Source organism: Cynocephalus volans, chromosome 6 (assembly GCF_027409185.1).
Source record: "Cynocephalus volans isolate mCynVol1 chromosome 6, mCynVol1.pri, whole genome shotgun sequence".
Classification (NCBI taxonomy): domain Eukaryota; kingdom Metazoa; phylum Chordata; class Mammalia; order Dermoptera; family Cynocephalidae; genus Cynocephalus; species Cynocephalus volans.
This window is the reverse complement of record NC_084465.1, coordinates 38,102,635-38,116,842: the sequence shown is the minus strand read 5'-3', so window position 1 is coordinate 38,116,842 and position 14,208 is coordinate 38,102,635. Positions and strand designations below refer to the sequence as shown.

The 14,208-nt window shown below is 35.6% G+C and overlaps 1 protein-coding gene across 1 annotated transcript in view; it reads left to right on the top strand.

The window, feature by feature from the left end:
- Positions 1–14,208, top strand: part of CFTR (CF transmembrane conductance regulator) — a 151,802-nt gene that overhangs the window by 17,371 nt on the left and 120,223 nt on the right. The window contains exons 4-8 of the mRNA XM_063101034.1: positions 1,981–2,070; positions 2,908–3,071; positions 3,913–4,038; positions 8,288–8,534; positions 10,419–10,511. Of these exons, the coding sequence (XP_062957104.1) occupies positions 1,981–2,070; positions 2,908–3,071; positions 3,913–4,038; positions 8,288–8,534; positions 10,419–10,511 (720 nt within the window). The remainder of the gene's footprint in view (positions 1–1,980; positions 2,071–2,907; positions 3,072–3,912; positions 4,039–8,287; positions 8,535–10,418; positions 10,512–14,208) is intronic.

Genomic DNA, 14,208 nt, shown 5'->3' with positions numbered 1-14,208 from the left:
CAAAAAAAGTACAGTGCAAAAACATCAAAATTTGTACAGTAGGTAAATCACAATCACTGAAGTGGAAAGATTTCCAACCATTAGGGAAAATGAAGTAAGTACTGGAATACCAGCCGTGAGGTAGACTGTTACATGGGAAGAGAGATACATGCTCTGGGCTAAAGGAGATGAGAAATCAAATAAGAGCAGGTTAGTTCATAAACAAGGCCATATGGAACATTTGGCACAAATACTGCGATATGTATGCTTTCAGATCCAGGACACATTAATGAAAAGTTAGATGCCATTGTATTTTGTCTTTCTTTCTCAGTGTTGAATATCTGCATTTGTACCCAGTTTGCTCTATCTCTCTAGTCACATTTATTGGCCTCCATTGACGTCATCACCAAAGAATGTAATTGCATTTCCCTGTGGTTTTGGTTTGGTCCCTAAAGTGAGCCTTGTCTTGGCTCTTCCCAGATCTCATTCTTTCCCATGTCTGACCTGTTTCATCCCCTTGGCAAGGACACATAAGACCCTTCCTGCAATGTTCCAAATTTTGTAATAAAACACTATTTCCTGTGTTCCAAATTCTGCAACTATGATACATTTACTTTAAATAATGGATTTAAATGCAAACAAAATGGAGTTGCCTCTGAATTTGAAGAACGCAGAAATAACTAAATTGACAAATATTCGAGTGCTTACTGTGCACATAGCTTGGCGTAAAGCCCTGTGCAGAACTCAGGGTTACCCGAGAGTCTGTTACCAAGTCATGTGTAATTCAGCTCAAGGGGTTTTCCCCCTTTTTTGCTCTGATAATGTTTTGAAATTAACCATCTTGATTTCTTTTTCATCTCTGCTTATCTGAACACTTCATTATTCTAGACCCATCTCTAATTCTAACTTCTCAATAAAATCTTTCCAGATTTTTCTTTTCTTTTTTTTTTTTTGTCGTTTTTTCGTGACCGGCACTCAGCCAGTGAGTGCACCGGTCAGTCCTATATAGGATCCGAACCTGCGGCGGGAGTGTCGCCGCGCTGCCAGCGCAGCACTCTACCAAGTGCACCACGGGCTCGGCCCTTTCCAGATTTTTCTAACAAGAAGTGTGAACTTCCTCTTAACCACTCCATTAGTTTCTACTTCCCTTAGTTCTTTATCATATTATATTTAGTTATTTATGTATATATAGGTTGCCTTGAGGCAAAAATTTTGTTTTAATAAATTTTAATAATAATCCTTAAAGCATCGAGTATAGTGATTTGCATCTACTAAATGCTCAACCAATATGTGAGGGATTTAATTGAAACAAATTTTAGATGGGTACTTTCCAATCAAAGCCATCTAATAGCAAATCAATTCTTATTCAGTTTTACAGGCAAAGTATGACTGTGATCTTTCATAATTATAATTAATTTATCTACTTAATTTTAATTAATTAAATTAATAGATAAGTAGATAAAATCAATTTATTTACTTAACTAATATACATTTTTTTATTTATGAAATTTACAGATCTTTGTATTGCTAATATAATCCTTCACAAAATTATTAATGATTTATAATATATTTCTATTGACTTTAACAGTAATTTTATTCAAACAAATTAATATAGGACTTCCTGAAAAATTTAAGACCAAGGTTTAAACCTCAAATTTCACTGCCTTTTGGTGCTATCTTTTGAAACAAAAGCAAAGAAAACCCCACACAATATAAATGGATATTTAAGTATAGTATCATTCCCATTGTGGAGGAGAAAAAATAGTTATTACTCTCTAGATGGTGGAAAATAAAACAACTAGAGGCATGCCAATATAATATTTACTGTTAAGAAAAATATTTATAAATCTGAGAAGATACTAAGCTAGATGAACATAAAATAATTTTTATTACCTTTACTTAAAAATGCATACATAGTAACCTAATTCCTCAGCTATATTATGTTACTTATACATATGTCTTTGTTTGTCGACATCATCTAACTTCCCATTTTTCTTTTAGACTTTAAAGCTGTCAAGCCGTGTTCTAGATAAAATAAGTATTGGACAACTTGTTAGTCTCCTTTCCAACAACCTGAACAAATTTGATGAAGTATGTACCTATTGATTTAATCTTTTATGCATTACTGTCATAAATCATACAAGCATGAAGGTGAAGTTTTCCTGGGTCAGATAACCATAATAAGTGGTTAAATCTTACTCATTCTTGCCTTCCCTATTTCTGGAAACTGAGAAAGCTAAATTGTGTAGCATAGTGCCATTCTGGGGTCTGTTAGAACCACCCAACTAAAAGGCACCTCAGCTTGCTGTTAATACGATTTTCAAAACAATCCATATCAAACCTTGCTTCCTTTTAATACTTTAAATAGGCTATTTACTTTGGCTGAGCAATTCTTGTTTTGTGCTATCTTATGAGACAAATTCAAAGCCCTTGAGGACAGACAATGTGTTTTATTTATCTTTGCATTTCCACTTCTTAACATAACATTAAACCCACAGCAGATGCTAAAAAAATTACTGTTGAATTGAGCATGTATTTATTCTGAATATCTCAGTCAGATGGTAGAGTTGTGCAGTTGTGTGGATTGAGCCTCTAACGAGAGTCCTTTGTTCTGTCGTGTTCCATACTATGGCTCTTGCTTTGTCCAAAAGGGAGTTATTTAAAATAAATTCTGCATATGATACTTAAGACATACAGTTTTGATTCCACTGATTAAAAATGCAGTCTCTTGGAATTTGTTCCTTGGGCAAACCCAGTGTATGTGTAGAATGTTTAAGCACATTGCTATGTGCTCCATGTAACGAGTACCTCAGAACCATGAAGGATTTGATTTTATAGGCTCTCTGTGCTTCTTTTCCTTCACATGTAATTGTTTTGGGATGTGGAGGATAAAATGCCACTTGTTTTCACTGTGCTTTTATTTTCCAGGGACTTGCACTGGCCCATTTTGTGTGGATCGTTCCTTTACAAGTGACACTCCTCATGGGGCTGATATGGGACTTGTTACAGGCCTTTGCCTTCTGTGGACTTGGTTTACTGATAGTCCTCGCCCTTTGTCAAGCTGGACTAGGGAGAATGATGATGAAGTACAGGTAGCAATCTGTTTTCATAGCTTGAAAGGGTTTTAAACCTGGTTTTCAAAAAGCCCACTCTAGTATAACCAGTATGCACTGAACTATAATCTACTGGGTATCATTAAAAAGGAATTATTTTAATGGTGTAAATAATACTTCCTATTAAATGGGACATTTTTTGCTTGTCAATCTGTAGAATATCTTTATAAATATGTTAAAATTCAGTTCATTTTTACAGATCATAAAATTTAGGTAAAAATGTATGAAACATTTATGTGAGTTGTAGGAAATGTATAAATTTTGTGTAGAGTTTACAGGCTTTTCCTACTCTGGTTCATAGATCATAACACCAGAATCTTAATTACATCTCATTATAGAAGGAATCAGTAATAGCAGTCACTGCTTATGGCAGAAGTCTTCTAGAGTATGTCAGCTAGAGTATGACAGGAAGTGTATAAATTTTGGTGTCAGATAGCTCTTTGCTTAAATCCCAGGTTGCACACTTACTGGTTATGTGACTTTAGTCAAGCTATTTCACTTCAGAGTCTCTGGTTTTTTTAAATCTTTAAAATGGGGATAACCATTCATATGGAGATATAAATTCATAATGGAGATAACCTCTCATAGACTGACATAAAAATTAGGGATAGTGTATGGAATGAGTCTAATACAGTGTCTTCAGCATTTACTAAATAGTAGTCATTTACTAAATGGTAGCTATTATTTTTGTTAACACATATTTGATAATAAAATACATGCCCATCTGTTTAGTAAAAGAAATGTGACTTTTCTTAAAAGCTTGAGCAGTTCTTAGTGGATAATTTGACTTGTTTTTACTATTTGATTGATTGATTTACAGAGATAAGAGAGGTGGAAAGATCAATGAAAGACTTGTGATCACCTCAGAAATGATTGAAAATATCCAGTCTGTTAAGGCATACTGCTGGGAGGAAGCAATGGAAAAAATGATTGAAAACCTGAGACAGTAAGATGTTCTGATAATTTCAATATTGTTAGCAATTTTATCTTTAATATTTAAAAAATGAGTCTGTCACACTGGACTTTCAACTCATATTTGAAGTTTCTGAAAATGAAACAATTATGTTAAGTTATATCATTTATGCATTAATTGTGTAAAGTCATTTTCTTCCTTTTTTTAAATTGAAACATAATTGATTATGCATGCATATTTGTAGGGAACAGAGTTGAATACCAATACCTGTGTGCAATATGTGATGCTAAAGTCAGGATAATTAGTATATTCATCATTACAAAAAGAATTATTCTTTGGGTCCATTAACCAACTTTGTAAAGTCATTCTCATGGGGTGTTAGTTTTATGTGGTTATTTTTTTGCACTACAGGGATATTTATACCTTATGAAAGAATCTCCTACATATATTCATAGCCGCTTAATATACTTATTTGATTAAAATATTGATTATGATGCTGGAGGCTGATGGAAACCTTAAATGGAACTGCTAGAGTATACAACTTCTGAACCAAATAAAAAATTCTCTGTTATTACATTTTACTTAATTTGTGTCTTATGACTCGTGAAAAAAAAAATTAAAAACGCTCTATCTGTTTGAACTGTTTGTTCTTTCTTAACTTAGGAATGATAGCACAGGGTAATATCCATAAATTGTGTTCCTATAAGCCCTCCACTTGAAAAGTCAGTTCAAGTAACAGAAGCTACCTCCTGAGATAGAATCAGTAGTTGGCATCAATCTCTAGTCTTCTTTTTCCTCAGATAACCTTTCCCTGATTAGTAAAGATTATATCCAGCGAAAAAAGTACAGCACAGACTGAGATATGATTACTAAGATAATTCTGGACAAAATATAAACTAGAACATTTCTGTACCGACAAGACCATTTTTCTTTAGTTGAGTTCCATGTTCTACAAACTGCAGTCATAAAAAGGCTCTAGGAAACTCAGTGGCGGTAGATATAGTGTTAAAGGGACAAATAATTTCAGGACTTAAAGCACTTGATAGGTTCACAAGGAAAAATGTACTTAAAAAGAAATGTACTTTTGGATGGTATGAATATGGGCTATTAGGAATTCAGGCTGCTGAGTCCAGTGGACAATGGTTTCTGAACTGCAGGTGTGTGATTGGAATAACAAAAGAAATGCTGAAATGTTAAGTCCTATGCCATGTAAATAGAAAGAGTAAAAGAGTATTTATTTTCCAAACATTATTGGTCACCTGTTTTTATTATGCCTTTCAAGACAAATCCAGGAAAAGGAATGTCATTTTCTTTCCAGAAACATCCTTAAAGATCTTGGGGAATTGTTCAGTTGGTAGAAGTTGTTTTTCTCATTAACAAGTGAGAGCTCCTCCATGCTTGTCTGTCCCTCACTCTTATGCCTATAAACACAGGTATAGCGAGGGTAATGAGGAGGTGATCAGAGGATCCAGTTTTCTGAGGCCTCAGGATAAACTTAGGCCAGGCCATTCTTGTTGCTGACTTTTTTTGACTTTTGGGTTTTTTTTCCCCTGTTTCTCAGAAGATGAAATTCATTCTTCCTACTCTGTATTTCTGTTTGACCAATTCTAATGACAAGTGTTTGGTTGTAAGATGTATAATCTAGCATGAAATTGTTACCTGAAAAGGCTGGAAAGTGCTGACGTAAATATGAGGAAACAAGAAATGCTCCCACTAAAGAGAACAAACACTTGTATAATGATCTGGAAGAACCTGGCAGGATGCACCTCAAAGAAATGACTACCTCAGCCTGGGCCACTGCTGAACTGGGCAAAAGGCTATGCAAAGTTCCCTGAGAATCTACTCTTTTATTGCTTTTCGGTAGTAAAGTCACTTTCAATTTTTTAAGTAAGAAACTTATAAAGTATTTTTATGACTCATAAAGCATAAATGATTTTATTATGGAGAGTGCTGCTTTCTGGGTGATTCTTATAAATGTTCTTGGATCTATAACTCTTCTCTTGCAGTATTGCTTCCTCTTATTTTTCTCAATTGTTTTTGATATAGTTCAGCAACAATTTTGACGAAGTTGTTAACATTTTTGGGAAGTGTTTTCTATCATTTCATTAGTACCAACCTGGTCAATGTTTTCTGTTTTTCTGTTGAGGTGACAGTGTTACTAAACCCAAGTCCGGCTGCCTGCCCCAAACAAAAACCCTGGCTTGGCTTGCCAAAATCTTACCCCAGGGCATTCAGCTCCTGGCTGAAGCTCACCAAAATCTTGTTACTGAATCCAAGTCTGGATGCCTTCCACAAACATAAAAAAACAAACCCAAAAGTCAAATGTTGGCAAAAGTCAGCTTTTATTCAGGAGTATTTGGTGACCTGAGGAGAGATGTTAGATTAACCCATCTCTCCGGTAAACCTGAAAGAGAATGGCTAGACTAAAACCATCTCAAAGGCTCAGATTTACTGAGGGGTTTTTAAAGAGAGGGTTAAGGGAATGGAATGCGGGAAATGAAAAGCAGGAGAGAGGGGCACATGTAAGGGGCCAGATAACAATTTCTTACCAGGGCTCTATCTGGTTTCTGTTCCCATCCTTGTTGTTTTCTTAGGGTCCTGCTTCAGGGTAGAATCAGCATAACTTTATTGATGTCTTCCTTGGTTTTTCAGGGTCTGGATAGTGTCTTGTGGCATGTCTGTAGCTCCAGGCTGACTGGAAAACAACTTTACATTTATGTAAACAGTGTCATCTTGCCCCATAACCAAGGTTTAAAATATCAAATAACCATTGGAAAATAGGGAAGTCAGAAAAAGGCATGCTAAGAAAAAAACTGTGTCCCCTCCCCCCCCTTTTTCCCTAAAGCTCATGGTTTTAGGTCCCAATACGGCTTCAGTCCTGCTCACTCTAACAAAAGACACACATTGTAGATTCTAAGTATTAGACCCTCTGCTATGCTGCCATTTAATCTTGACAACAATTCCACAAGAGAGGTGCTATGATTCCCTTCTGTAGACTTAGATTCTATAAAATCAGAGGGAAGGGTGGCTTGCTTAAGACAGCATAGCTGTAACTAGCAGAACCAGGACTCAAACCCAAGTGAGATTCCAAAATCATAAACTGTCTTCAATGCCAAATTGCTGAAATGGCTAAACATTAGACCTCATTAGGCTCTGAATCACATCAGTGTGCTCAAGATTACATTTTTTTTTTTTTTACTTAAATCTATTGCTTTTCTGATTTATACAAGTGTGTGGAACTAGCACCCAAATGCCAGGTGCCCACCTGCACTAAGCCATGGCCCAGCTCTTACTCCCTCCCACCTGAGCCCTCTAGTTGTTGCTCTTTCTCTACACTAGAGCTGGTTAGGGAGGATCACAAGTAACTCCAATTTTCATGGCTCCTGGAAGAGTGGGACTGAGGTTGAAGGCATCATCATCCTCTGTTCTCACTAGGCTCTGCACTCCCTGTTTTCTGCCTGTTGGCCCATTTAAGCCTCATATATATATGTGTGTTAAAAAAACAATTCACATTTGCAGTTCAGACTAGAAGATCAAAAATGTAATGTAATGTGATTGCAATTAACACTGAAATGAAGAGACAGAGAGAATATAGTATCTACTCATAATTTTTCAAGAACCACCTGCAACAAAATCACTAGGGTTCTTTTTTATAAACGCATTCTGGAAACGTACTACAGACTCATTCAATCAGTATCTCTTGCATTTTAACAAGTATTTCAGGTGATTTTTACACATGCTAAGGTTTGAGAACCACGCCTCTGTGACTTATATGTTATTTTCAATGTTCCTCAAAGCCAAGCTACTATTTCTAAGTGTTAACAATCCATTAGGTAATCACAGAATTGTCTTTTTCCTTTATAAATCTTGTAACATTATCTTCATGTCCACACTTAATTACGTAAAACACCAATCAACCAACCAATAAAAAATTGTCAGTCTCACTAATCATACAAGTTAACAATGAAGTGAATAAAGATATAAAAATAATGTAAATGTTAATAATAAATGAAATTATTAATTATAATTTAAAAATAATATTTACAGATATTATTTGCAAAACATTGGTACATTCATTACTGTCTCCCTTTTGATAAGGTAACTGAGACCCAGAGAGGTTAAATAATTTGTACAAGGTTACACAACAAATACAGGTTGGAATCTGGATCAGAACACAGGCAGAAAGACTCTAGAGCCCATGTTCAGATTTTACATACGAAGATGCCTAATATTTGAGAAGTAGAATAACATTCCAAATCTTATACTAATTTATTTTTTATAGAACAGAACTGAAACTGACCCGGAAGGCAGCCTATGTGAGATACTTCAATAGTTCAGCCTTCTTCTTCTCAGGGTTCTTTGTGGTGTTTTTGTCTGTACTTCCATATGCACTGATCAAAGGAATTGGCCTTCGAAAAATATTCACAACCATCTCATTCTGCATTGTTCTGCGCATGGCGGTTACTCGGCAATTCCCCTGGGCTGTACAAACATGGTATGATTCTCTTGGAGCAATAAACAAAATACAGGTAATGTGCCATAACTGTGCATTATAAACTATGATCTTGAAACATTTTAGAATTTTTCTAGTAGGCAAACTCTCTAGAGATGAATCCTTGATCTTGGGTCTTTTTAATGCATCGGATTTCCTCTCTTGATGTCTCTATGTGATCTAATGAACCTTTGTAATGAAAGGCTAGTGAAATAAAATAAAGGCCTGTGAGATTCTCTTAAGTCAATGAAATTAAAGAAAATTGTTTTTATACTCTGGAGAATTTCATTCAAGTAATCAGTGAATAGATCGGTTCTAATGAGCTTTGCAAATGGGCAAAAAGATTAAAAAAGAAACTTCCTCCACTAAGAAGTTATAAAACTTTGCAGTTCATGCTAGGAATGTTCACTTTAAACTTTTCCTAGGATTTCCCTGGGCAGTATGATAGATGAGAATGGCATTTTATGCCACATTAATGACTTTAAAATCCCAGCAATGTTGATGTAGCTAGCAGCTTTGAGAAGTTCTAAAGTCTTCAGGTGATGAGACTCAATTTATACAAAGCTAATTGAATGAACTTTTGTGTAATTAATAAGCAGATAAAATGCTTTATTATACTTTAAAAATAATTATTTAAATATTTAACCCAGAAAATAAATCACAATGACAGAAATAAAAATGAGTAGTGAAGGGTGAAGGCATTTTTAGGTGATTCTGCCACTATTTAGTTTAGGCCAGACGTTGTGAATGGTGGCCCACGGACCTAATTTTGGCTCCTAGACCTGTTTTGTTTGACCTTTACATTTTAAAAATTGATTAGTTGCCAGCAATTAAAAACTGGGAGATGTTATGTGTACACAAAATCATGTCTTCAGCCTCTTTTGAAAAATTGTAATATCTAGTAAACTGAGTCCTCCTTCCTGGCAACCTGTGACAACTATCCCCACCCCCTTCTCCCCTCAAGGGCCTGCCCTATCCAGTTCATCACAATCTCTACCCAGCCCTCATCCTTAATTATATCACTGTTTGACACTTGAGAATAAATGAGTTTGAGATCTGTTATTTAGACAAGGTGGTGAATGTAGCTTAGAATCATAGTAGCTCTGGGAATAATTTTATGTCCTCTGTTAACCCAAGCACAGCTGGGTATGGGAGAAATGAGAGAGAGAGACAGAAAAATAGACCCAGAAAGAGCACTTCACAGAGACTGAGAGAGTCACTGAACAGGAAAACAGAGACAGAGAAACAGATCTGGAAAACAAAACTGGGAGAAAATGAGACAAACCAAAAGAAAGAGAAGAGCAGAGAATAGGGAAGCAGTGAGGCAGGGACTAGGCTTTTTCGTTATTCATATGGTGAAGACTTCAGGATGCATGGACACAATTCCTCCTTATGCTCTCACCTTCCCTAGGAAAACTGACTGGGACTCTCTAGTAGAGCCCTCTTCTTAGAATCACGGTTAGATATCTTAAAAATAGATATATCAAATCTTTATATCTTTACTTAATCCAGAGAAGTGATGTTAATGATGCCTCTAATAAAGAGGGTTCTATAAAGATGGAGACATTCATTTTCTCTCTGTCCTAATGTTGAATTGAGGCACATTCAGGGATACTTTATAAATTCATCACTAAGGTTAAGGTGTAATAGTACAAGGAAGAATCAGTTGTATGTTAAAATCTAATGTATGACAACAGTTTTATAAAATATCACATGTTTAAAGAGCATGTTTCAAATATGATGAATCCTACTTCTTGGCATTAACTTTAGAACACTTATAAAATTATTTTATTAAGAAATAATTTATAATTTAATCTTAAAATTTGTATGTAAGATGCAACACTATAGAGTATAAAATAGATGTAATAATATATTAATGTTATTCTGATTCTGCAATATGTTTTTGCTCTTTTATAAATAGGATTTCTTACAAAAACAAGAGTATAAGACGTTGGAGTATAACTTAACAACTACAGAAGTAGTGATGGAGAGTGTAACAGCCTTCTGGGAGGAGGTCAGGAATTTTTTAATTGTTTTTCTCTGAACATTTAAGCATTTTCTTCTTTGTGAATCTGGATTTCATCCTGATGGAAAATAAAGTTAGAATGATGATATAACTGGTAGAACTGGAAAGAGGCCCATTTTACTTATTTTAGAGATTAAGAAGTAGAGGCCCAGGAATATTAACTGCAGTATACAAGCCTCTTTCTTTCTAAATCATATAATTTGTTTCACATACAGGTCAGAAAGTAATACATAGATCCTAAATTTTGGATCTGGGTTTAAATCCTGGCTCTGCCATGTACTGTCTACGTAAACTAAATCAAGCTACATAACTTTGAGGAGCCTCTAGCTTTCTATATGTAAAATGGGGACTATTCATATTTACGTTGCAAATTTGTTGTGAAGATTTACAGATAGTTAGGTAAATTATTCGTCAGAGCACCACTTACATAATGGCTCCTTAATAAACATGACCTTTTCTGACCTCAAGTTCCAGGTTGATATTCTGCATATACATTAGTCAACAAAAAGATGTGTGAGAGATATACCAGTGTATTGTTGTCCACTATTTTTACTTATTTTCATTCACTATTAAAAATTCTCTCATATTTCTCAGACAAAAATATTATCAACGGTCTTCAGCCTCTATGGAAGCAATATTTGATTATTGAGAACACCTGTTGAGTTCAGGTTTCTTATTGCTTACATTGGTTGCCAATGTCCTATTTCTAAATCTTTTACAATATTTTGAGTTGGATTTATTTATATAAGTACCTTGATCACCATGGCTTTGTTTTACTTCATTTTTTAAGATATAGGTAAGAGAATAATTCCATATCTGCCTGACAAAATTGTTTTGTAGAAAAGTGTGTAGATGAGATTTATTTTACTACTTTGTTTTTAGGAATTTCAAGTGCCCTTCTAGGCAGGAAGGAAAAATATGAAGTTTGACATTTTCACTACTACTTTCAGATTCTTGTTTTTCTACCCTGGTGCAAACATCCTCTCTTACTCCATCTAATAAAACAGGTAGCCTGCTTGAGCCCTTCTAGGTGCCAGGCACTAGGATAAACACTTTACATGTTTTGTCTCATTTAATCCTCACAACATTCCTATGACCTCAAAAAGATTTGTATTTCCATTTTACCAATAAGAAAACAGAAGCTTAGGAAAGTTAAGGGACTTGGCTCGGCTCACACAACTGGCAAGGACTAAAGCCGGATTTTGGACCCAAATGTCACAGTATAGAATCCTTTCACTGAACCATTGCCTTCCACCTGGCTGTATCCTCTTCATCCTGTCTTTGACTGTTACCTATCAAACTCCGGAAATTCCTTCATGGCATTTATTCAGGATGGTGGTGCTTATTAAACTTCCCATCTGAGACTTCAACATTCACATGAACGATCCTTTCAATACTGTCCTTAGAACTTATGTTTTCCAGTGACTTCTTCAGAAGCTTTCTCTCTTAGTCATAACCTGAGCTTTGTTAGCACCCAGTCTTACCCGGCTCAGGAAATGTCACACTCTGAAATTTCTTTCTCAGCCTAGAATTTCTTAACCCTCTAGCTCTTTCAGTCCCTTAATTCTACCTTTACTGCCTTTCAATTTCATTAAGATTTCTAGTTGCTTCAATTCTCCCTTTTGGATCCCTCCTGGTTTAACCTCTACTTATTCCAATATCAATCATTTCAGCTCTTCTCCCAGCTGTACTCTCAATTCTCTTTTCTTTTTGCTGAATTTTTTTCTGCAAAACATTCACTTTATCAGCTTTGGAAAAGGAAGTGATATCTGGGAAAATTATATATTCTAGTCAACTGTAAGTTTTATATACTTATCGCTTCAACCTCAACTGGGCCTGTAATCCTTCTTAAGAAATTCTTTGATTTGTTTTTACTTAATTTCCTTTACCATATCTCTAACAGCTATTTCAGATTTTTACCACTTTCATGAAACCCACAAGCTTTCCAAAGATTTATTCACCCCCAATAGATGGCTTTGCCTTCTGCAATACCTACATAGAGAAAATAGCATGCATGAATGCTTCCAACTTCTTTCTTTTTGGGGGGTGGGGTGGGAGGAGGTACTGGCCGGTACAGGGATCTGAACCCTTGACCTTGGTGTTACAAAGCTGTATTCTAACCAACTGAGCTAACTGGCCAGCCTCCCAACTTCTCTCCTCACCCTTGGAATAATCTTTCCCTCCTTCCTTCCTGTCTAAGAAATAGATGCGTGCTTCCTCCTGCCTTTGTCTGAAATACTGTATCTTGCTTCATCTTCTCAGAACAGGGGGTCATAAATTATTCTCTCTGTAGAAGCTTCAACATCTTTTTTCAACTGACTGCTTTTCACATTTAAATATTTTCATGTTAAATTTTTTTTCCCTGACTTTTGCCCACCCAACCTTATCCCCCAAACCTTATTACTCTCCTTCCCTTCACTGTCAAACCTGTTTTCATTTCTTCACCCTTTATGGACTTTGACACACTGCAATCTTTATTCTTCCCTCACCAATCTATTAAATCTCTTCTTTTCTTCTGGAGCTTATCACTTAATTTAGCTTTCATGAATCACTCTTTCCAGATTATTTTAGCTTCAGACCATGACTTCCAAGTCCGCCCTGCCTGCCACCTCAGTGGTGATGGGCTACTGGGTCCCCACCCAAGCCTCCTTGTAGCATTTCATGCCCTCTTTGGGTAATTTCACCCAGACTCAACTGACATCAATGTACTGATGACACTCAATGCAAATCTCTGTCCCCAGTTTCTTTCCTGAACTTTATACATGTCTCTCCAAGTTTCCCGCATACTTGAGCACTTTGTGTTCATCACTTCCCAAACTTTAGAAACCTGCTTGTTCTTGTGTATTCTCCATCTCCTTTGAGGGCATCAACCAAGAGGCAAGTTTCTGATGAGTTGTATATGACTCCTCCCTTGCTCCAAACCTGTGAGTAGGTAAAATTTCTAGTTATGTATTAGGAAGCTGAGGCTTAAAGAGTTTAGATAATTAGAACAAAGGTACCCATCTAACTAGGGCATAGCTAAAATGTCATCTTAGGTTTCTTTGTCTCCAAAGCCCCTTCTCGCTCATTCACCATATTGTCACTTACTAAAAAAAAAAGAAGTGACTATTACTTTACTGTATGCTTTCATGTATTTTATGTATTTTTCACTTAGGACCTCAACAACTTAGGAAACTGAAGCTCAGAATGTTGTAATGACATCATGTCGATCATAACCCAGCTAGTTGAGAAGATGAGACAAAGGCTGGAATAAAGACAAAGGATATTGTAACCATTCCTTCCCAACTGCAGAGGGCCAATAAACATGTTAATAGAAACATGAAATAGAAAATGCTCAGTCTTACTAGGGATCAGATAAATACAGATAAGATCAATAGTGAGATTCCATTTTTACATATAAAGCTATATAAAAAAAGACCAAAACAAACCAAACCCAAACCAAAAAACAACAGTGTTGACAAGGGTTCCTGAAAACTAACATTTTCATACGTTACTAGAGGAAAATTTGGTACTACTTTTCAAAAGATTTAGAATTTTATATGTTTTGCTCTGGGAATTCCACTTGTGGGAATTTATACTGCAAAAAACACACAAAAAAAGGATGTGCCCCAAGATTTGTAGCAAATTTTGTGCATCACAGAATTATTGATTGAATTTTTTAAAAAAGGAAACCAACTAATAGGGA